We start from the raw sequence: 22,852 nt of genomic DNA, 5'->3' as shown, positions 1-22,852 counted from the left end.
TCTTTGCCTTGGTGAATAAGGTAAGTCTGAACCCATTTATTCTCTCTTTATATGTTGAACTGTTGCCTGGATGTTGCCTATCTTTTCCTCACTAACGTTGTAGTACATTCAACTTTTTTCTCTGAGGGAGGAAGGGGCTTTCATATGAAAGAGGAAGTTTTCTGTTGGTGGTCAGTTATAAAAACCATTGAATGGGGCAATTAGCCACAAGTTAGCCAGCTAGGTCTATTTATTCAACTTTGGGATCCAAACAAGTTTTCAGGTCCTGCAGCTGAACATAAAATATCTGTAGTGAATTCTGTTCAGAGTAATGTGCCGATCTGTGGAAAATGCAGCCAAGGCCAGAAGATCAGAAGCACACGGGGACACTGACCGATGCTGGTAGTCCTGGGTCACCAGCTCTCCACATAGAAAGCAATCATCAGTCCATGCCTGCCTTTGAAACTCAATTTGTAGTTCTTCCACAGGCAAGGAGTGACCTTTAACCAGTTGCTGCTCCATCCTCCAAACAGCTGTGAACAGATTTGCACTGTAGCTTCTGAGATCTGCTGATGATTTTAATATTAATAGCAATACACAAAAATAGAAGTGCTCCTGAATTCAGCTGTCTGTCCTTCCATGTCTTATTGAACAGATTTTAAGTGCTTAAGCTTCTACTTTCCACTTTCTAAAACTGTGAGAAGGGACTCCCAGATGGAACACGCATGAGAGGAAGCAATAGGAATGCAATGGAAAAGGTTATTTGCTGTATTAGCATTAAGTAGGATGTTTGTCATCATTGACTGTTTAGCAAAGAGGCAAGCCTTGGATCAGGAATAACAAGCTGAGTCTTACCTGTTCCAGCAGAGCACCTTCATCTGAAGGCTACAGAGTCAACCTCCATTTCTCTAGGACACACAGAGCCCTAATAGTTTTCCTGTGTGCAGCCACAACTGCAGGAGGAAGTGTTGAAAGTGCCTTTTCCCAGGGTAGTGTTACGGCCATGTGGTTAGGGCACTGTCTCCAATGTGAATGAAGAGGCTTTCAGCACCAACGTGTACCCTGGTTCCTGGGTGAGTTGACTAACCACAGAGGCTTCAGGGTAAGTTCCTGACTGAGATGCACCAGTGCTACCTTCCCGAGCAGTCTCCTTAAAGACAATGCAAGCTTAACCCTGTTTTCAAAGTACTTCCTCTGGATCTGGTGCAAAACGTCATCTTGCTCCCCATGGAATCTCTTGTTAGTTTGTTATATACTCCCCTTATCAGAGAATTTCAGCTGTACAAATAGAGTTTTATTTAAATTCTTGTATTGCATTTCTTTCTTTTTTTTGTGTTTCAGATTTACCTCCACCCCACAGACATGTCCTGCTATGACCTGTGTCCACCCACCCCCTGTGGCCCAACCCCGTTGGCGAATAGCTGCAACGAGCCCTGCATCAGGCAGTGCCAGGACTCGACAGTGGTGATCCAGCCTTCTCCCGTGGTGGTGACCCTGCCCGGACCCATCCTCAGCTCCTTCCCCCAGAACACCGCTGTGGGATCCTCAGCATCTGCGGCTGTCGGGAGCGCGCTCAGTGCTGGAGGGGTCCCCATCTCCTCTGGCAGCTCCTTGGGATTTGGGAGCTTTGGCTATCCAGGCCTGGGCAGTGGGTACAGCCGGCCCTACCGTCGCTACAACACCTACCGCAGTGGCTTCTATGGGCCATGCTAAAGCGTGAGGAGCAAGCAGGAAGAAATGACCAGGAATGCTGAAGCACGACCCGACGCAGGACTGAGCTCATGGCCATGGTTTTCAGATGCGATGTTAAACACCCACAACCTGCCGTTAATGGAGCTGTGGGAGCTTGGCATCTCCTAAAATCAGGCTTTTGCTTGTCTTGCTTTTGTTATGCTTTACTTTATATTTCTGATCAAATGTCTTGTTCTCTTATGCTTTTTTGTATTTGACAATGACTAGGTAAAATATGTAATTATTAGAAATTGTTCTGCATGACTGAATTAGTACAGTCCACTTAAATAACGAAGAAGGAAGATCGCGTTTTGCTGAGTGTGTCACTGTGAGAGGGATGAGTGGGTACTGTCCTTAGCGGACCATGGAAATGTATTCCTTACACTTTACATTGCTTCCTTCTATTCCTCAGCCTCATTAAATTTGTGCTGCATCACACTCTGAGTCTGCCTGTGCTTCTTTCTTCTCCCAGCCCCTTTTCCAGCTTGTCTGTGGTGAAACAGTTCCCTTTGCAAGTCATCAGTTCCAGAAAACGCTGTGCAAATAACTTCATGCCAATTGCCAAAGGAGAACGAGTCAGGTTTCAGCTGTGGAAAAAGTTTTTCTTTTGTCTATACATGGTAAATCAAGGCCAAGGCAATTTATCAAAGGCTAGAAAGAGATGATGTTCACCTGCAATGGGTGTGTCTCCTGTTGTGGCATAAGCAGGAAATCTTAAAGTAAGGGAGCTGCTTCTGTTTACATTTTAAAGACCCTTTACCTACTGTACCACGGAGATGGAAAAAGACCCTTTAACTGTTTTAATACTGCTCTTTTATGAGAACATGTTTGTTTTGAGATGGATGTCTTTGAAGAGGGATGCGAATGGGGCAATAAGCTGATTTGAGAAGGGGGGTTAGCTCCCCTTCAAAGAGAAGCAGAATAGCCTAATTTCAGGGGAAAGCTCACTGAGGGGAATACTGTTTCTCCTTATCCTTCTGTAGATATAATAGACAAAGAGTGTCTACGTAGAAAAGAGGAGAGAGGGAGATAGAGCAGGAAAATCTACAGGGGCATGAGGAACACCAGAAATTATAGGGATAAACCTTTTTCTGAAACGCTACCTCCACTCATCTGTTCTCAGCTGGCTGCACAAATAGGATGTCTATGCTATTACCTGGGCAACCTGGAAGAAGATTGTGGTTTTCTTTAGCCTATCTGTGATACTTAGGAAGACCCCTTTAAAAGAAGGGAGAGATTATGCTTTGCCTGAGTACAGCTGAGCTTGCTCAGGGCAGAGGTGGTGGGAGAGAGGCCAGTGAGCTGGTGCAGCCCACAGCTTTGTGATGGATGCAGCACCTCTTGGCAGCTGAGATCAGGTCCTGGTAAGTCTTGGAGGAGAGGAAGAGAAGGCTTTGTGGTGTTTTTGCAAGGGAATTGGCCTTTAAAATATGCTGGCCTGGGAAGCACATCTGGGAGAAAGAGATTAAAAGATTTTAAGTTCTAACCCTTCCTCAGTGTGTCTTTATAAACTGACTCCTACCTGTTGTGCCTAGTAGATGTGAACTTTGTTGGGCATTGTTTTGTTCTAGCTTGATCATCTGTGTTGTAATAAAGGTAGTGTTTAGAGACTGGGAGCTTTGGTCCCTAAAGGAAGAAAGTTTGAAAAGCTCTACCTGAAGGCTCTGGATGATTCAATGTCCTGTCAGCCTATACAACTCACAGCCTGATATCAGTGAAATTTCTTGCTTGGAGTCTTTGTCTGTGTCTGTACAGACTGATGGTGAACTGTAAAGCAAGGGAAAGATGTTGACAAAGTTATATTGACTACAGTCATTAGTGGAGCTAAATTAAAGGAGGTACAGCAGTTCCATGAAAGAATTAATAATTTTAAGGAGTAGGTTTTCTTAATAAACAACAGAAGAGAATGGAAAGTTAGCAGTTTGATATTATAGTACAGCAGAACATTGGTCTGAATTAAATGTGTAATATATTTTCTGCCATCTCAACTGAAGCTATTGCTTGATCAAAGAGGGTGCATTCCAAAGAAGTCATCATTCATTTGCAGTTCTGGCAAAATATCTTTCTCTTACGGAGTTCGACCTGCGCATCTAACACAGCAGAGAAGTTATAATTCCACAGTATCGGTATGGCTGGAAGGAGTTATGTCTGAGGCACCACATTGAAGGTATCTTTAACATATTCAGGTGGACAGATAATGACATTTCTCATCACAAAGTACATTTTCCTACCCTTGCAATCCCCTTCTGCAATTCTCTGTTAAGCTTTCTTCTAATCAACGTCACCAAACCTCTCTACAGAGGTAACTCCTATGCATGCACGCTCTTTCCAAAGTTGGGATCTTTCCTTCAAGCATTCAGAAATTGTAGCAGAAAGGTCTGGTATGCAGCTTGCTTCTTCAAAACAAAAAGCAAAACCAATCCTCAAGCATCAATTTCCCCCTTCATTTCTGTCCCAAACTCCCTTCTTTGGGTTAAAACTTATCGTAGCAACAAGTATAGCACAGTCCCAAAGTAAACGGCTTCTCTGTTTGGTTTTGTAGTTAATCAGAAAGTGTTTTATTCACTGCTGCAGAATATGAGCTAGATTATCACGTTACAGAGAAAATTTTCTAGGCAAGACAAGCTCAGGCACTGCCTCCTAAGTTGTTATTGTGTTTGCTTTGGAAGTGTCATACTGTATTAGACTGGGTTCTACATAATCAGGCAGCATATATGCAATAACACGTAGTACCAGACAATAAAACAGCAGCATAAGAAACTGCGTGGTAGAGTACACATGCTCTGAACAAAAGAACTGTCTGTATCTTCTCTTTCTCGATTTATAAACTTGCATCTGTTAATATCTATCACTGAATAGCTGGAACAAGTTGGTCCCATAGAAAAAAGAATAACATGAGCTGTTTTTGCAGGACGCCAAGTATTTGCTACTGCTGTGAGTGAAAATGTATTTCAATACCAAATTTTGTAAAGCTGAAACCAGAATTGTAGCGTCTGCTGTGCATACAGGGATAAGGGAAGAGGCAGGAAGGCTCTGAAGAGCAAGAGCTTTTATAGCTTTCTCAGGCTGCCTGGAAGATCTGAGACATTCTTGCACATTTACTAACTAGTTCCTGCATTAATTGTTTTTGTTTTTTTGCATATGGCTGGATGCCCGCTAGTGAAATTTTGTTTACTGTTTGTGTTTATTGCCTGGACTTATCCTGGCGTTGGATGAAAACCATGATCCATAGTGCCTCTTTTATCTTTTTGGTTTGCATCCACTAAAAATGCCTGGCTCCAAATGCACCGACTCCACCTTCCCAAAATGTGGATGAGTCAAAATTCAATTTGGTTAGGAATTTTGTCTGCTCTTTAGCATTTTGGTCACATTGGCCCATGGGAGTACCATCTGCTGTTACAGCAAGAGCTTGTAATTTAAGCCCTGAGTGTGTAATTTCATCCCTGATAAGTGACTGTGAGATTTAGGATCACTACTCTTTGTAATACTCCAACGAGCAACACCCCAAAGCTTTCAGCTCCTGGGATGAGAAGATTGAGCCAGCCAGGCTAACTCAACATATGAACACCTTCAGGAGAGGACTTGTGATTCTTTTTATCATCACTATACCTTTTGATGAGTTTGTGTTCAAACCCACATGCTTCTCTTATGGTCAGTAGATAGTTATTCCTATAAAGGATTATGTTTTTTAACATTCTGATACTGCAGTAGTGTGTCTGTGTGTGTGTGTTGGTAAGAGCATTGGGGAAAGGCTGGTAAATCTCAAGGGACAAGAGAGCTTCAGTCAGTAGTGTCACTGATGGGGGTCATCACATACGTAAGGACATCCAGTGACTGATGATTGGAATGGGATTTTTAACACGTGATTTTGTGCAAATACTTATTTATATTTTAAGTAAAAAATGGAAGGACTCCAGTTTGTGACACCGTATAATGTGCGGAAGCTTGTGAAATTCATTAGTAATCCTGGTCACAAACTTTACATGCTGATCATGTTCAAATAGTGTCACATACCTTCACATTTTCTGATAATGCATTATTTGCATGTCTGAGCCATTGATGAAAATGTGTTGTGAACTTTGAAGACTTTTGCTCTTCAGAAGTGTACAATCAGCTTTTATTTCCCAGGAGATCTTAATGAAGATACTCGCAGTTCAGGGATAATTTGCATGTCTCTAGCTAAGTGATTTAAACACTAGGAGAGGAGAGATTGGAATACTGATCCCTGCCCTAAAGTCTGCTTGTGCATTGTATGCAATTACTTTTTAATCTAGAAATTGTCTTTGAAAAAGAAATGGAATTGTTGCACATTGCAATGTTCTTTAAGACCATGCAAAATGAAGACGACATTATTTGCTTTCAAAAGAGAAAAAAAGAACAAGAATATTATACACTTCTGTAAGTAGCTACCATTAATTTGGAGTATAATTTTGTGTAATAGTGCAAGACAGAGTAGGGGAAAAGAATAATTTAATGGCAAATGTAAAACTGTTTGGCATCATTAATGACCCCGTAGGTAAGCTTGTGCAAGACTCTGAGTACCAGTGTCTCTGACTAGCCTAAAATTCACATGCATCCTCAATCTGACCTGAATTGTTTTCCTGGAGTTTGATGTAGGAAGAAAGATAAAACTGCAGACTCCTTAGATTAAGGGCTTTGACGCTCAGTTCCCAAATTGAAGAGCTGTGTCTCAAATTCCTTCATGGAAGTGTAGTAGTTTAATATTAAATGAGTAGATCAGACTGCTGATACTCTTTCATCTTGTCTCCTGAGTCAAGAAAGTAAAACAATATGTTCCCTCAAATAATCTGTTTCCCACTAAGTACCTTTGAGGCTGGTAAAGTGCAATCAGCTCTGCTAAGTGCTTTCTGTAACGATTTTATTTTCTGAATTTGTGCAGCTGTGTGGCTGTTTGGGAGGAATTTGGCAAACCTACAGTCCAATTCAGAGTCAGAAATAGTAACTGCTGGCTCTTTCAGAGTGAGATGTGTCAAAAACTTGTGCTCTCCATGAAGAGGGAAGGGGGATTTCGCAGGGGAGTTCACATGTGTCTTTCCCAATATATGTATTCATCTGTGTCAAATGACATACATTGCATATATTGTCCTCAGGATGCAAAAGAATTACTTTAGTAACTCAGATGAAGCAGTTGATTTGACCAGGAATTAACTGGGCTCATAAGACTTTAAGATAAAAGAAACCTCTATAGTGGAATGCATACATTATGGTGAGGAAATTAGATCAAGGCAATAAATACAAACAGTGAGGAGAAAGTAAATCATCAGCTGGGAATATTTTGCATACAAGCAGTCTTTAGCAATTGGCTGGTAAAGCTACATGCACAAAGTATGTCTCAGGTCCTCAGGCACTCGAGGACACAGTATAAAAGCCAGCACAGTGAGAGCTGCTGCCATCCACTTCTTCTGCTTTATTCTCCTTGGTGAAAAGGGTAAGTCTGAACCTGCTTGCTATCTTTCAATGTCCTGAATTGTTGCCTTCATCGTATTTTATTTTTACACTGCCTTGTCTATAGCAGTCTAAGGTTTATGCTCTTTATCAGTGTGTGTGGGAGACCTGCAAGTAGCTCTTTCTCTGAAAGAGGGCACCTGTTCTTTGAAGGGTGGCAATTGCTGGATACAGGACTTCAGACTCATTTTTCATTTGTGTCACTGGATCATTCAGTTCCAAGATGTTCTAATCTCTGCATGTGAATTGCTCAGCAACTAGAAGTGGATGTGGAGAATCTGTACAGAGATTTTTTTACTTTCTCGGAGCTTATTCTGTAGATAGGCAAGTAAATGGGCTCAAATTTTCAAGTGTGCTGAACAATATTGAAAGTATATCCCTTCTTGCACTAGGATACCATGAAAATAATCCTTCTCTGTTCCTAAGCACTTTGGGACCAGAAATACTTGAATCGTCTCCTTCTAAAATGCTCTGAATACTTTGGCACTAGATCTCCATTGCAGCACCTCAATAACCTGAAACTAAAATATCAATAGTAGAGCTTCCGCCTGTTCTATTTGCTTATCAAATGATTTTGGACACCGTCAACTTCCATTTCCCTCCCCTTCAGAAACAGGCAGAAAGCTGCTTTCTCTGTAAGACTCATGTAAGAGGAAATAAGCACAAAGAAAAGGGGATGATTAAATAAGAATTAGGCAGAATATTTGTTCTTTTGCTGTTTAAGAGACAAGCCCATCAGTGGGGAGGATAACAGCTCCCTTTCACAGGTAAGTGTCACATTACCAGGTTATGCGCCTCACTTCTACCTGCTGAGGAATTTTTTCTTCTTCCCTCTGTTTTGGGCGAAGTTTCTTCTAGTTGTGTCATACAGGAGATCATAAGCCTTGTCCCTCACTTCCCACCTATTGCAGGGCTGCAGGCATCCTGGAGGAGTGTTGTGGGAAATGAGCTATCAAAGACTGCTCAGGAGCAGGTAGAGCTACCCCTTGAGCTGTCCTCTGTAGTGTAGAGGAGTTTGGGTTTCACTGAAGTCTCCTTTCAACCTAAGACTAACACATTATTCCATTCTGCACATAGTGTCTAGTTAGTTTGTTGCACTCTCCATAATCTCAGCAGCTTAATTACATGACTATAATTACAACTTCTTCCTTGTATTTACCTCCTTCCCTGTGTTTCAGACTTAGTTCCATCCCGCAGACATGTCTTGCTACGACCTGTGTCCTCCCACCACCTGTGGCCCAACCCCGCTGGCGAATAGCTGCAACGAGCCCTGCGTCAGGCAGTGCCAGGACTCGACATATGTGATCCAGCCCTCTCCTGTGGTGGTGACCCTGCCCGGCCCGATCCTCAGCTCCTTCCCACAAAATACCGCGGTGGGATCCTCAGCGTCTGCAGCTGTAGGGGATGCTCTCAATGCTGGGGGGGTCCCTATCTCCTCTGGCAGCTCCCTGGGACTTGGGAGCCTTGGACATTCAGGTCTAGGTGGCCTTTATGGGAGGTCCTACCGTCGTTACAACCGGTGTGGGCCATGACAAAGCCTTGGGGAAAAACCACAAAGGAACAACCAGAAGCTTAAAGGCATGATCCGGATGCAGGACTGAGTTCATGACCATGGCCATATGCTTGCTGACCACCCTCAGCTTTTCCCTAAGCTAATGGGACTGCAGGAGCTTGGCATTTCTGATTTAATGCCTTTCTCTGTTAACAATGAGGTGAAAAATGTAACTTTTATTGTTGCATGTAGGAGCTGGGTGTCCAGCTGTAAAGCATTCCCTTGAAATGGATGATTAGTCTTATCCATATTCAACCCTACTGCTTTCTTATGCTGTACATTTTTTTTAAATTCTGCTTCTCACTCATTAAATGTATGGTGCATCATAATATGTGTCTTGCAATGTTCTTCCTCTCTCTTCCTCTTCGGAGCCTTCTCTGGGAAAAATTTGCCTGTGCATAAATTGTCAGTACTGGGCAGATCTTCATTTAACTTATACCATAGCAATTAGAAAGGAGGTAATCATAGATAAATACAAGCAATGAGTAATACCCTTTTTTGATAGGGTATCTTTTCCCATAGTCACACTTCTTTAAGTACAATATGGAATAATCATTCCTGGCTAACAATCAATGGGGGTGAGGGGGCGGGAAGAGGTGGGAAAGCTAATGCTGTCTTACAGGCAATATATCATTTCATCTCTTGGTATTTCAATTCCTTGGAGCTCATAAAATCCCAGCAATCTCTGGTATTATTTTCATACTCACTTTTTAGATTATGAAGAACATTTTGCCATTAACAAAGAATGGCAGTAAATATCAGGAAGAACATTTAAAAATCAACAAATTAAAGAAAAAATTATGTATGACTCTTCCTTTGTTGGCTTGCTAGGTCAGGAATGCTGCAATTATGTAGTAATTGATTGCTAATTTATGTGATGATTTGGCAGCCCTTTGGGGTGTCACCAGAAATCCTCAGAGCAATAACAATTACCCTGCCTGTTCTGAACCTTGGGGAAGATAATGACTGGTAAATTGCTGAACAAACATTCATTAACACAATGCTGTTGATGCCTTAAGGATCCCAATTAAACTTTCATTCCACATTTTAAAGGGAGATTGAGCAGGGCAGATTGTTTGATAACTCAGCACACCAGGGAGTTTTGCTCCCTGAGGAGGCTGAAGAACAATGAAAACCAGAGAAGTTCTTGTGCAACACCACAGGGTTTTAATGTGAAAGAGAAGCGTAGCAGCCAATTACAGAAAGATCAAGGCAATACAAGGGGAAACACGTGATGCAGGTATCACGCTCTGGTAGCAGTGCCCCGCTCAGGACCCAGGGGACAGCCAAGGTGATGGAGGCATGCAGGGGATACCAAGGCTCAGCCATGCAGCCAGGGCACATGGTGGCACGGGGTAGTGGGCTGCTGGGCACACACAGCCTCCTCCTGTCCCCATGCCAGGGCAGCTGATGCATGCTGCCGCTCCCCATGGCTCTTGCTCCATGTCCTTGTGCCACGGTCCTTGCTTCAGGACTGTTGCTGGTTCTGGGCACCATCCTGGGGGCTTTAGAAAGCCCCGCAGCTCCCGCGGCGGGACATGCCCCACCTCTGCGCACCAGGGAGGTAATACCCTGTGCCATAGGAAGAGAAACCAGAGCCGTAGGACCTCCCACAACTGCCAAAGCTGCTGGACCCATATTGGCCTCCATAGCCCAGGGAGCCCACGTCACCCATGTTGTCTCCAGAGCCTAGGGAACGGCCATACCCAGAGGAGCCCCCATAGCCTCCCAAACCAAAGGAGCTCCCATAGCCCCGGGAACCCCTATAGCCAGAGGAGCCCCCCAAGCCCAGGCAGCTCCCATAGCCCCCCAGACCAAAGGAGCCCTCATAACTCTGTGAGTTCCCATAACCCAAGGAGCCCCTGTAGCCAGAGGAGCCCCCCAAGCCCAGGGAGCTCCCATAGCCCCGGGAACGCCCATACCCAGAGGAGCCCCCATAGCTTCCCAAACCAAAGGAGCCCCCATAACTCCCCGAGCTCCTGTAGCCCAATGAACCCCCATAGCCCCCCAAACCAAAGGAGCCCCCATAGCCCTGGGAGCTTTGGGAACTGAAGGAACTCCCCAACCAGGCTGGGCCTGACGATCCCACAATGCTCTCCTGAGGAAAAGAGCTGAGTATTGGGCCCGGGACTGTCACCACAGCCGGCGGTGGGAAGATCACTGCTCTGGAGTCGGGGCATTGCTGCACACACGGCTCATTGTAGCTCTCGGCAATCGGCTGAGGGCAGGTCACCTCGCAGGGTCTCCAGGACTCACTGTAGCAAGACATCCTTCTTGTGATGACTGAGAGTCTGCAACGCACAGTAGGGAGGTTTCACATGCAGAAATTTTGACCTGACTCTAGATGCCTGTGCTTGCTTTATAGTCAGTGGAAATTGTGACAGCCCAGAGTTCATTACTTTGTAAAGTATACCTACATCTGGTCACATAAATCACATCTTAGACTTCGTTTACGGTCAAGATACCCTAGATGTCATGCGCAGATGCAGACATCTAATGTCATGTATGGTGAATCCCACACTTGATATTACTGCTCTTGCTTGTAGTATGATGAATCTAATTTATTAAGACCAGCTGAAACAGACTGAAGTTTGGTAAGGTATTTACAGCAAGTTAAGAAAAAAAGTATCAGATATAGCCAGTTTCATATTGCTTCCCCAGTAACACTCAACTTCCAAATAAGAATATTTACCCTTATGGGGCAAGTACTACCACAAGGTGGTAGATACTATGATCACTCTGATATTTTTAAATTTTATAATGCATGTAGATCCTGAATTGGAGCTGAAATGCCTGGGAAATGGTTATTCAAAGTGGCATAGTAAAACTTCCCATTTTGTTCTAAGGATCACACCTTCAGACACCCGCAGTTCTCTAACCTGCCAATCCATAGCATCATGTAGAATTTAGCATCAACAGAAAAAAGCTTGAGGAGGATAGAGGTTGAGCCAAATCAGACTTACCCTGTTCACCAAGGAGAATAAGCCAGGAGATGTGTATAGAGAGCCTTGGAGTGGAGACAGCTTTTATACTTTTCTCAAACTGCTTACAGATATGAAACACCCTTTGTGCCTCAGGTCCTACATAGTAACAAAACAACCTTCACATTGAGGGATTTAATTTTGCTTGCTTTGCACTGCCACTCCCCACCTTCAAAAACAGGTGTGATACAATGTCACTACCAACTTGTGGGCATTGGTCTGGTGAATGATGAGATCTTTCAGACATCTAATACCCAGCACCAGCATTGGGCCATCTGCTATTTAATTCCACTTTAAGTTTTAAGATAATAAGTTTGATTTTTTTAGGGTAGATGAGTAAGGATCAATTAAAGTTACCTGTCTTTTACGAATAGTGCCATTTAAGTGAATACTATGAAAATACATGCAAGCTGGATAAAAAGAGGGAGAGACGTAACAGGAAAGGGAGAATTTCAGGTATCTGCATCTGGTTTAGAAACATGGGGGTTTTAACATCTGTATTTGCAGATCAAATACCATTAATCACTCATGAATTGTAAGGTGGATTCCATTGTTATTTTTACTGCTGTCTGAAATGTCATTGAGGCAGTGACACTTCAGAGATGTTCCAGATCCTCCTAGGAACAATAAGAGGCTTTACAAACACCCACTAAAAATTCATATTTGATGTGTTGTACTATAGTTATACACAAACACGCAACTATCAGCACACAAATCTTGTGCAAGAGCATCAGTTTAGAGATGTGTGAACGAAGTGCTCTGTGTCATTAGGTACAGCTTCATGCATAAGAGAGGGGGTCATTTAGAAGTGAGAGCAAATGATTTGGAAAGTCTAGGAGTAGAGATTTTAGGACATCAGCTTGAGACCCCTTGTTTTTCAGAACATGGACAGATAGCCAGTTAAGCCTGAAAATTCAGATAATTTTTAATGGGGCTCTTCCCCCAACCTAGAATTTAAGGCAATAGATATTTCAGGCATATTAGCAAAATCCTGGCTAGTAAAGGGAGATGAAGCTACTATCTATAGTCTGTAGCATGGACATGTCATAATCTCCCCAAACGTATTAATACTTAGTAAAATAAAGAACTTGATATCATGAATGAAAATCAAATCCTTGCAAGCATTGAAGTTACAAATCACAGTCTGGTTATAGAATCAAAAGGAGTGACATTTGTTGGCATATATTTTAAGCGATGCTGTTTCATAACAAGGGAGCTTCTAAATCCTGCCCTTCTTCATTTAATATGATAATAACAGAAATTGCGAGCACTAAGTATTAACGAGTATTTGTGAAGCAGCTTAAAGTCATTATCTTCCAGGTGCCTGTCATTATTATCAGCAAATCCTGATGACACTTCAAAGGCACAGCTATCTTACAATTTAGAGGTAATTTATAGCCTATCTTTTGCAATATTGTAAAATTAGAAAAGAACAGATTTGCAAATAACTCTATGGTGCCACAGACTTATCCCATTAAGATATCTCCTTTTTAACGCTATTTTAATTTCCCACTTTTTCTTAAGTGGTCAGTACTTCATGGGTGGGGGGAAAGAAAATTAGGATTGTTTTTAAATGCATTTCTAACTGAACTTCTAGAAGTAGAGATTTCAAATGAAATTTTAGATGTTTGGTATTAACTTTAGACAGAGACCCTGTCAACAGTTCTGGCTATATCAATAAGGCCTTTTCTGCCTCTTTGAAGGTGTCACTTAACCCAGCCATTCCTCTGTTAACCTAGTGTCCTCTGAATTTTCTCAGAAGACTTGAGAGAAGGATGTTGGGAGAGGTTTCAATGGACCGATGCTAGCTCTGCTTTGGTTGTAGTTAATATTGCTAGTGATGATGGGACTGTATCATTCCCCTGTATCATTTGACAGGTGCAGTAAATCAGACACAGGTCTCCCTGCCTGGGTTAATTGTAGGTAAAATGAAAAGCTTAGAGCACAAGCTAAAACCTTTTCCAGGGCTTACTGCTTTCATGCTGTTATTAGCAATAGTGATATCCCATCAGGAGTGCGCCTGCATCGTGTCAGCTCTTTGCTCTGCTGTATAACAACATTTATAGATCCCTAGCCAGCCACAAGGAGAACTTGTGTCCTCTCAGAGCCAAACTTCACATGTTGGATGACCTTCACCTGGTTTGTGCACGTGGCACCAAAAAGGGCTCCAGACCATGTAAATACTACCTTGAACATTAAAATGGGACTAACATGACGCATGACTCTTGTTCTGGCTTTCAGTCGATGACTGTATGGCAACCCTTCAGCTGCAAGTTCCCAAAATTGTCATCAGCAGTTGCATCACACCCACACTAGCATTTGGGAGGGACAGTGCTGAGGTGGCAAAATCAAAGCTCCCACCATCACGTTTGTTTTGTAATGAATTAGGACCAGAGGCACAAAGGGTGGCTTAAAGAAGAGTATAAAAGCTCGTATCACCTGTAGCCTTTCTATCCACTTCTCTTGTCTCAGTCTCTGCAGTGAACAAGGTAAGTGTGGTTTCACTCATTCTTTCTACTACTATTAGTATTTACTTTAACAATGCTTTTGTCACAGAGATGATTCCTGCATGTGTTTTTACAGACTTACGTCCTTTGTTTCCTTCTGAAAACGTGTTTTTGTCCAGGTGCAGTATCAGGAGTCACTGCATTAGGATAGGAAGTAGATCTCCAAGCTATAGAAATACTTGGGGTGACTTACACCTCATAAAGTCTGAATTAATACATATAGTCAATGAGCCTTTTCTCCTATTCCTGTTAGCTTCTCTTTCACTGGTTCTTACACTTTGTGAGTGCATCCTCACCAGTCCAAGTTGCTACAGACAGATCTGTCTATCTAACTTATCCAGAACTGAATCTCTGTTTCACATCAAGTTATTTACAAAGGTGATCATGATGAAAAGAAAGAAAGGATAAAGGTTGAGTTGATACAAGAATGAGTCTTATTTGTTAGCATGTATAAATTTATCTGTTTCCCTGTTAACTTCTGATATTTCAGACACAGAGTCATTGCTTAACAATCTTGGTTCACGTCCTCCCAGTCCAGCTCTGGTATTTGCTCATTTACCATAAAACTCCCTACTGCTGTGCATTGCAGACTCTCAGCCATCACAAGAAGGATGTCTTGCTACAGTGAGTCCTGGAGACCCTGCGAGGTGACCTGCCCTCAGCCGATTGCCGAGAGCTACAATGAGCCGTGTGTGCAGCAATGCCCCGACTCCAGAGCAGTGATCTTCCCGCCGCCGGCTGTGGTGACAGTCCCGGGCCCAATACTCAGCTCTTTTCCTCAGGAGAGCATTGTGGGATCGTCAGGCCCAGCCTGGTTGGGGAGTTCCTTCAGTTCCCAAAGCTCCCAGGGCTATGGGGGCTCCTTTGGTTTGGGGGGCTATGGGGGTTCATTGGGCTACAGGAGCTCGGGGAGTTATGGGGGCTCCTTTGGTTTGGGAAGCTATGGGGGCTCCTCTGGGTATGGGCGTTCCCGGGGCTATGGGAGCTCCCTGGGCTTGGGGGGCTCCTCTGGCTACAGGGGCTCCTTGGGTTATGGGAACTCACAGAGTTATGAGGGCTCCTTTGGTCTGGGGGGCTATGGGAGCTGCCTGGGCTTGGGGGGCTCCTCTGGCTATAGGGGTTCCCGGGGCTATGGGAGCTCCTTTGGTTTGGGAGGCTATGGGGGCTCCTCTGGGTATGGCCGTTCCCTAGGCTCTGGAGACAACATGGGTGACGTGGGCTCCCTGGGCTATGGAGGCCAATATGGGTCCAGCAGCTTTGGCAGTTGTGGGAGGTCCTACGGCTCTGGTTTCTCTTCCTATGGCACAGGGTATTACCTCCCTGGTGCGCAGAGGTGGGGCATGTCCCGCCGCGGGAGCTGCGGGGCTTTCTAAAGCCCCCAGGATGGTGCCCAGAACCAGCAACAGTCCTGAAGCAAGGACCGTGGCACAAGGACATGGAGCAAGAGCCATGGGGAGCGGCAGCATGCATCAGCTGCCCTGGCATGGGGACAGGAGGAGGCTGTGTGTGCCCAGCAGCCCACTACCCCGTGCCACCATGTGCCCTGGCTGCATGGCTGAGCCTTGGTATCCCCTGCATGCCTCCATCACCTTGGCTGTCCCCTGGGTCCTGAGCGGGGCACTGCTACCAGAGCGTGATACCTGCATCACGTGTTTCCCCTTGTATTGCCTTGATCTTTCTGTAATTGGCTGCTACGCTTCTCTTTCACATTAAAACCCTGTGGTGTTGCACAAGAACTTCTCTGGTTTTCATTGTTCTTCAGCCTCCTCGGGGAGCAATATTCACCCTTGTGCAGGGACAAAATGCCTCGAGTCCCTCAGCAGTCCAAGTGTCATGACAAAAAATGAACGTTGTTTCAGCCCTTTATGCAGTTCTTAAGTGGGTCTGTTTAATTTTTTTCTTTTTGCAGGACTTTATTCAATAGGTAGTCTGCGGAAGCTTTCTGTCATTGCAAAATGATCTAAAAATGGCTTGAAAATACTTTTCTGTATTCGTGCCATTATGCTGAAACACATTGCATGCACAGATTTGCTTTCAGTTTAATTCTACAACTAAATTAAAAAATCAAAATACCTTATTATGGGAAAATGAAAATTTTTCCGGTGATGAGGAGAAGTTTCTTTCCTGAGCAGGAAATACTTTGTGGTATTTGAAATTAATTCCTACTTCTCATTGACATGTCTTGTACGTTTTCATTTGAAGGGGTGGCTTCCTGAGCCATCGTTCATAGACACCATGATGGAATGTATAGTGTGAATTGAGCATTGAGCTCAGATGACTTTGCAGACTCTGCTCTCCTTGGTAGAAGAGCTCAATTAAATAATGAAGAAAATATGGGGTTTTTTTTTCCTTAGCTCTAAATGTTCTTGTTACCATAAACCAACAGTAGCCAAGGGAACAAGGGGAAAGCCTCATGAAAGGTAGGAGTGGGATTTCTGCAGGGTTTATGAACTGCTTTTGTCTGCCGGTGATGAGGATGGAAACCTGATACCAAAAGCTGAACTTCACAACCTGTGAGACTGTTAAGAATGACACATTTAAAGGGGGGTGGGGGCAGAAGGGAGGCAGAATCTGATTGCATTATGCAGTAGAACTTTAATAAGAATGAAAGTTAGAGGAAAACAACACAAACCTCTCCTTCATTGACAGAGTTTATAATCCCCACATTTCTTAAATTAGTCCATGACAAATATACTCAACCAGCATAAAATGAGAACCAAGATAGAAAGAATGTAGATCATTAATCCAAAGAAAAAAGAGATTAACACTTTCAGGACATTAACCGGGGATGCTCCTGCTACATTTAGCATGGCCCAGAGCTGCTGCGGAGGAACGGGCTGTACTGGCATGAAGAGTATGGGCTGCAGTACCTGCTGCTGAGCATGGAGAAGGATGAAATCTCATAGCCAAGAGGGGCCCTGGAGTCATACAGGTAGTGGAAAGGGCTCTCCAATCCAAGGTATCACCCACAAGCAAAAGGGCAGGGGGACCTGGTGGAGCTGGTGCCGCTCCCGGGCTGAGAAGGCCAGGCAAAGGAGCACTGCCAGCGCCTGGCCTGCTCTCTGCCCTCTGCCCTTTCCCCAGCTCCTGCAAGCCCCGCCAAAAGGCTCTGTCTCCCCTGCCTGCTGCCTGCTCCCTCCCTCTCCCAACACCGCCCCACCTCACCTCGCCTGGGCATCTCAGCACCAGCATTTACCCTCCCACAGCTGCTGGGCACCTGCCCCCAGGGTCTTCCTGACTTGGGACACAGAGGGAGGGAGACAGGAGTGCGATGCAGGAAATCTTTATTGTGCCCCGAGGGGCAGGAGAGGCTCTCGGACAAACAGTGGGCAAGACCCAGAGAGGCTGGTCGCCCCATGTTGGGGAAGGCAGAGGGATCTTCTCCAGAGCATTGCTTCTCGCTCCAGATGCCCCCTTGGTGCGGCATTCCAGATCCCAAGGACTTGGGCCATCAGCCCCCGCAGGGCCTTTCGGGTGTACCTCCTGCCCCGTCCAAGAGCTGGGAAGAGACAGGAGGGGAGGAGAGCAGAGGGCAGGGAAGGGCCGAGGGTGTGCGGCACTACCAGCTGCCCAGGCGTTGGCTGGGACACGTTCAGCACTCCTCAGTGCCTCGTGCCCGCCAGCTCAGCCCTGCGTGGGTGGTGGTGGTGGTGTTGGCGTTTGGGCTGGGGGCAGTGCGTGGGGCTGGACTGGGTCTAGCAGGGCCCACGGGTGTCCCACAGCTTCTTGCTGTAGCGGGGCAAGACGTAAGGGCTGCAGGCGGGAGGAGCGTAGGGTCTGCCAAAGGTGCAGAGGCCCCCCGAGCCCAGCGTGGCCCCGGCACCGTAGAGGCCCCCCAGCCCCAGGGAGCCCCCAAAGGCGGGTGCTCCCGAGGAGCCCACCACGGCTTGCTGGGGGAAGGAGCTGAGGATGGGGCCGGGGAAGGTGACGACGACGGGGGGCGGCTGGATGAAGGCCGTTGAGTCGGGGCACTGCCGGGCGCACAGCTCGTTGCAGCTGTCAGCGATGGGCTGGGGGACGGCGACGCTGGTTTTCAGTGGGCACAGGTCGTAGCAAGACATCTTGCAGGGGTGGAGATCAGTTTGCCACTGATAGAGTTGAAAAAGACTAACAAAAAGGCTGAAGGTTTATGAGATAAATTTCAAAATGCTGATATGAGCGAGATTACTATGTTGTTCTTTCCTGTGCTCTAGCATATGTTTTATGTGCAGCCTTGATCAACTTGATTAACACTAGCTGAGCACCTGGATTCAGACTTTCTAACTTTATTAAGTCTACCCCAGGAATGACCAGAACCCACAGATCGATCTTTCTTCTGGCCTTGCATGGATGTGTCTTACGCTTCCTGCAAACACACACCCTGAAGAACAATGTAAGAACCTCAGTCTCATCTACCACAGTGTTCCCCAAAGTGGGGAAACAGACCCAAGTTAGATGTGGCATTGCTTGAAATAGAAGGGTTTATTTATGTCTCCCAGAATGCCACTGAACACAGCTGAAAATATGGCCATCTTATACATTTATCTTAAATTTTATAAAATATTAAAATAATTATCTGAAATAACAGCATTTTCATCTGTGATTTTTAAGCTTAGAACACTCAAATCAATTTCTCAGAGTTCCTGCACTCACACCGAGCCTCCCAAATCCTGCATTTACTACTGCTTTCACTAAGAGTAGTTACACACAGAAACAATCTAATGCTGCTCAAAATCTGAGCATACCTATAGGAACCTTCTGCATCTACTCTGATACAGGTTCCGATTAAGTATATAGAAAGAAATAAAAAAAATAATACTCACTAAGCTCAGCAAGGCGAATAAGCCAAACGAAGTGTCTGGATGAACTCAGGGGCTGGAGCTTATATAGAGTTTCTCAGCATTCCTATAGGATTTGAAACTCGCTTGGTGCTGGGGGTTGCGTTTGGCTGCCTAACAGAAATTGTTTAATAGCTTTGAGTGATGAAAGTTTTGTGTTTATCGTGGTTATGATTTTATTCAAATTCTCACACCGTGTGATGTCCACGTTACACCATCACGATTTCTTTAATCTTGGGTCTTAATTGGCTAGTGTAATTCCTGGTATCATTATAGTGACCTCACTGGAATTACCATGTGCATTAAGCTGACTCCACATGTTACTTCTCCCTTTACAAAGTCGCCATAAGCTTGTGTGCTCAGAGATTTCATAAGACTCATCATTGGCTGACGTGTACATTTTTTCTTAACAGTCTTTTAAATTTATCTGGTAAATTAATTGGAGACAGAGTGCAGCTTATCCTAGGACTACCCAGGAATTTGTCTTTTCCATCCCTAACTTAAATAAACCTCATTGACCTAAGATGGATTTCAAGTGGTCATGAATATCAGCTGAGATCATACAATACACATGCCAATTCCCCAACAGCTTTTAATTGAGAAGAACAGTCTTTTGAGTGGCAACTCAACCCTACGTAAAAATCATTTTGTTTCACTAAAAGAGTTTAACTGGGAACTGAAATTCAGCTTTAAAGGGGCCCGTGGTTCTGCTGACAGTGAATTGAGCTAGGAAGTCAAAGAAGTCACCATCCAGAAATGTATGAAGTCCCATCCCTGCCCATGATTCACCAAAACAGGTACAATTTTGAGGAAAAATCAAAGAAGCAGATAAAGATTTTTTTGTTAGATGTTGTGGGTGTTAACTCTTATCAAGTATGTTCTGGGGCTTCTTGAGAAAAAAGTACTTTGTAATAATTTCACAAACATTCATTAGTTGGTGTTCAACCCAGCTAATGTTTGGTGTTGTGTTAATGTATGAAAATGTGTGAGCGATTTAGACGCTTCAGTGTTACACAATCACATTTGCTTTAATGTACAGGAAACAAGGTGGTGCACGCCATTACTTTAATTAAATCATGATTTGTGCCATTGGAAGTCGTGGGTCAATATTAATGTAGCTTTTCTTTTCTTTCATTAAAAAAAAAATCCTTTCAACATTCTTGATCCATTCCTCTGTTAGTGTAAGATGTCACATTTGCTGTGTATCAGGTGAAAATGTCGTTATTTCAAACTATACTTTCCAGAAAAAATTCTACATACATTTGTGATCATTTATGCTTTTTCTGTGCTTTTCAGAGGACAGTCAGTATCTTCTATTCTAACTTTTTGGTTTTTACCCATGTCCAAGGCATTTTGCAGACCCTTCTTATTGTCATCCCTGAGAAGACCCCCTGAGCTGAAGTATCTGGTCTTAATTCCTGCAATGCCTAAGCTGAGTATTTCTTGTTGTGATACAGCTTCACCCCGGTATTTTCCTTTTCTCTTCAGGTGATAAAGGAATTCTGTTTAGATTTCTGGTTTTATTTTTTTTTTTCTGACATGTATTGTTGCGGTTTGGGAGGAGCTGTGGCTGGGAGGAAAGTGGAAGCAACAGCTGGCTAAAGGGATTGTTTCCCCAACAAAAACTGCCCTGCATTTATTGCAGGGGAAGACAAAAAACACTCTCCAGGTGTAGAAAGTGAATTACTGCAATCCACATCTCCCAGCTTGGGGGTGACTTCCTTGCCCAGATTTACATTTTATCGCAAAGCCTGCAAGTCAGAGCAAGTTGTGCCTCATTACTCTGTCTCAGGGCAACAAACCCTCTCCACATCAAAGTCCTCTATTTCCTCTCTCCACTTGATAGCATTACTTTTTGTATTTAATAATATTGTGATTTAAATGCGCTCCGAATTACAAAATGTCTTTTGGGGGTTCCCGGGGGAAAAAAGTGCTTATTGCAGATTTTCTCAAGCAACTTAGGAACAAGGGATATCAAAGAACTTTAGAAACACTGACTAATGATTTATGCATGACGTTTTGTTGTTATAATGTGACTTGCATGTCCCAATGGTGAGTAATAGCATCAGTCTAAACAGGGAGCCACTGTCAGTCATATCACTCGCCTAATCAGATTGTGGTTCATAGCCGCTGGGCCTGGCCGGCTCTGTCCCTGCCCTACTTTCCCTTTTGTGTCATCCAGGGTAGTCTGCTCCTTTCACAGAGTGTCTACAGCTGTCTTCAGCAGGAGCCTGGTGGACTGCGATAAAAACTTCCTGTTCTTTCCAGTGTCTCTCTAGAACTTTAAGCAACCAGAAAAAGTGGAGTTGAAAAGCTGGATGTTAAAGACAGGAGATGAAGAGTTGAAAGGTGGTATTTTCAAAATTAATCATAATTTCTGCATTTTAAATGAGAGACAGGAGTATTTCACTGGTCTGGAGATATATTAGTGTCTTAAAGTACCTCTTAAAACTAGTGAAGTGTGACAAAATTTATCATAGGAGAGAATTTAGAATGTATTTTCATGGAAGATAAAGAAAGTGAAGGCTTTATACCATAATAGTAACAGCATCAACCAGGGAAAATTCACTATGTATTTTAAAATATATTGATAATCATATGCTAATGAATATCAACTAAGCAAAAGAGACAAGAAAAAAAAACTTACAGGAGTAAGGTGCAGGAGATAATCTTTGAAGTTAAAGAAAAACCTTAAGAGAAAGAAAATATGTACAGGATGGAAACAGCTATTTTTAACCTTTAACTCTGTTGCTCTCTCCAGTAAATGTATACTAAATTGGCCATGAATGAAAACTACTACACAAAATAATCAACAGAAGAAAAAATATGCCAAAAAGGAATGTACCACATCACTGAAAGGAAACAGAGAATAAGGACTATGGCGGTGGAGCAGAACATCATCCGTATTACGAAGAGTATAAAGTCAGGTGAATCCTCAACAATGTTTAGAATAAAAAAGGATTAAAAAAACACTACAGATGTGATGCATAAAAGATTTATTGGAAATACATGTTGATCATATCAGACAGAATATACAAAACAAAACATAGGAAGACAAGAGGAACAACAAGAAATGAAAATTTGAAGCTAAAAATGTCCACTCTTACAGTTGTCAAGATTAAACAACAAACAACAGCTAAATAAATACAATATTTTCCAAGAGGTTCACGACATAAACAATAAAGATAATTATAAAGTGAAAGGACTCTGAAAATGTAAAACAAAAAATATACAAATGAGCATATTAGGGAAGAGATCTGTGAAACTGGAGAGAAAGTAAATAATTAAGAACAACAAAATAAAAGATTTCTAGAAAATATTAAAAGTTGTAAAATTTGGGATCGCTAGCTTCTCCTACAATTTTCCATTCCTGACGGATATGAAGGCTCTGGGGCTGGGTCTAGAAAGGCCCACAGGTGTCCCACAGCTTCTTGCTGTAGCGGGGCAAGACGTAAGGGCTGCAGGCGGGAGGAGCGTAGGGTCTGCCAAAGGTGCAGAGGCCCCCCGAGCCCAGCGTGGCCCCGGCACCGTAGAGGCCCCCCAGCCCCAGGGAGCCCCCAAAGGCGGGTGCTCCCGAGGAGCCCACCACGGCTTGCTGGGGGAAGGAGCTGAGGATGGGGCCGGGGAAGGTGACGACGACGGGGGGCGGCTGGATGAAGGCCGTTGAGTCGGGGCACTGCCGGGCGCACAGCTCGTTGCAGCTGTCAGCGATGGGCTGGGGGACGGCGACGCTGGTTTTCGGTGGGCACAGGTCGTAGCAAGACATCTTTGTGCGAGAGCGCTGAGCCTGAAACACGTGGCCCCAAGGACAGGTGTCAT

The 22,852-nt window shown here is 44.0% G+C and overlaps 4 protein-coding genes across 4 annotated transcripts; 2 read left to right on the top strand and 2 right to left on the bottom strand.

Moving 5' to 3' along the window:
• Positions 1 to 1,341: 1,341 nt before the first annotated feature.
• Positions 1,342 to 2,141, top strand: LOC143171150 (feather keratin 1-like). The gene has a single exon (XM_076359927.1). It carries the CDS (start codon positions 1,342 to 1,344, stop codon positions 1,690 to 1,692), a length of 351 nt encoding a protein of 116 aa, XP_076216042.1. The 3' UTR covers positions 1,693 to 2,141.
• A 7,739-nt stretch (positions 2,142 to 9,880) lies between these two features.
• Positions 9,881 to 11,007, bottom strand: LOC143171032 (uncharacterized). Its single transcript, XM_076359777.1, has one exon. It carries the CDS (start codon positions 10,995 to 10,997, stop codon positions 10,236 to 10,238), a length of 762 nt encoding a protein of 253 aa, XP_076215892.1. The 5' UTR covers positions 10,998 to 11,007; the 3' UTR covers positions 9,881 to 10,235.
• A 3,802-nt stretch (positions 11,008 to 14,809) lies between these two features.
• LOC143171031 (uncharacterized) lies at positions 14,810 to 15,944 on the top strand. The gene has a single exon (XM_076359776.1). It carries the CDS (start codon positions 14,828 to 14,830, stop codon positions 15,587 to 15,589), a length of 762 nt encoding a protein of 253 aa, XP_076215891.1. The 5' UTR covers positions 14,810 to 14,827; the 3' UTR covers positions 15,590 to 15,944.
• A 1,539-nt stretch (positions 15,945 to 17,483) lies between these two features.
• LOC143171033 (feather keratin 4-like) lies at positions 17,484 to 18,329 on the bottom strand. The gene has a single exon (XM_076359778.1). It carries the CDS (start codon positions 18,275 to 18,277, stop codon positions 17,912 to 17,914), a length of 366 nt encoding a protein of 121 aa, XP_076215893.1. The 5' UTR covers positions 18,278 to 18,329; the 3' UTR covers positions 17,484 to 17,911.
• Between the last annotated feature and the right edge of the window lie 4,523 nt (positions 18,330 to 22,852).

The sequence above is a fragment of the Aptenodytes patagonicus genome, chromosome 26 (genome assembly GCF_965638725.1).
Source record: "Aptenodytes patagonicus chromosome 26, bAptPat1.pri.cur, whole genome shotgun sequence".
NCBI classification, from domain to species: domain Eukaryota; kingdom Metazoa; phylum Chordata; class Aves; order Sphenisciformes; family Spheniscidae; genus Aptenodytes; species Aptenodytes patagonicus.
This window is presented reverse-complemented; position numbering and strand designations above follow the sequence as displayed.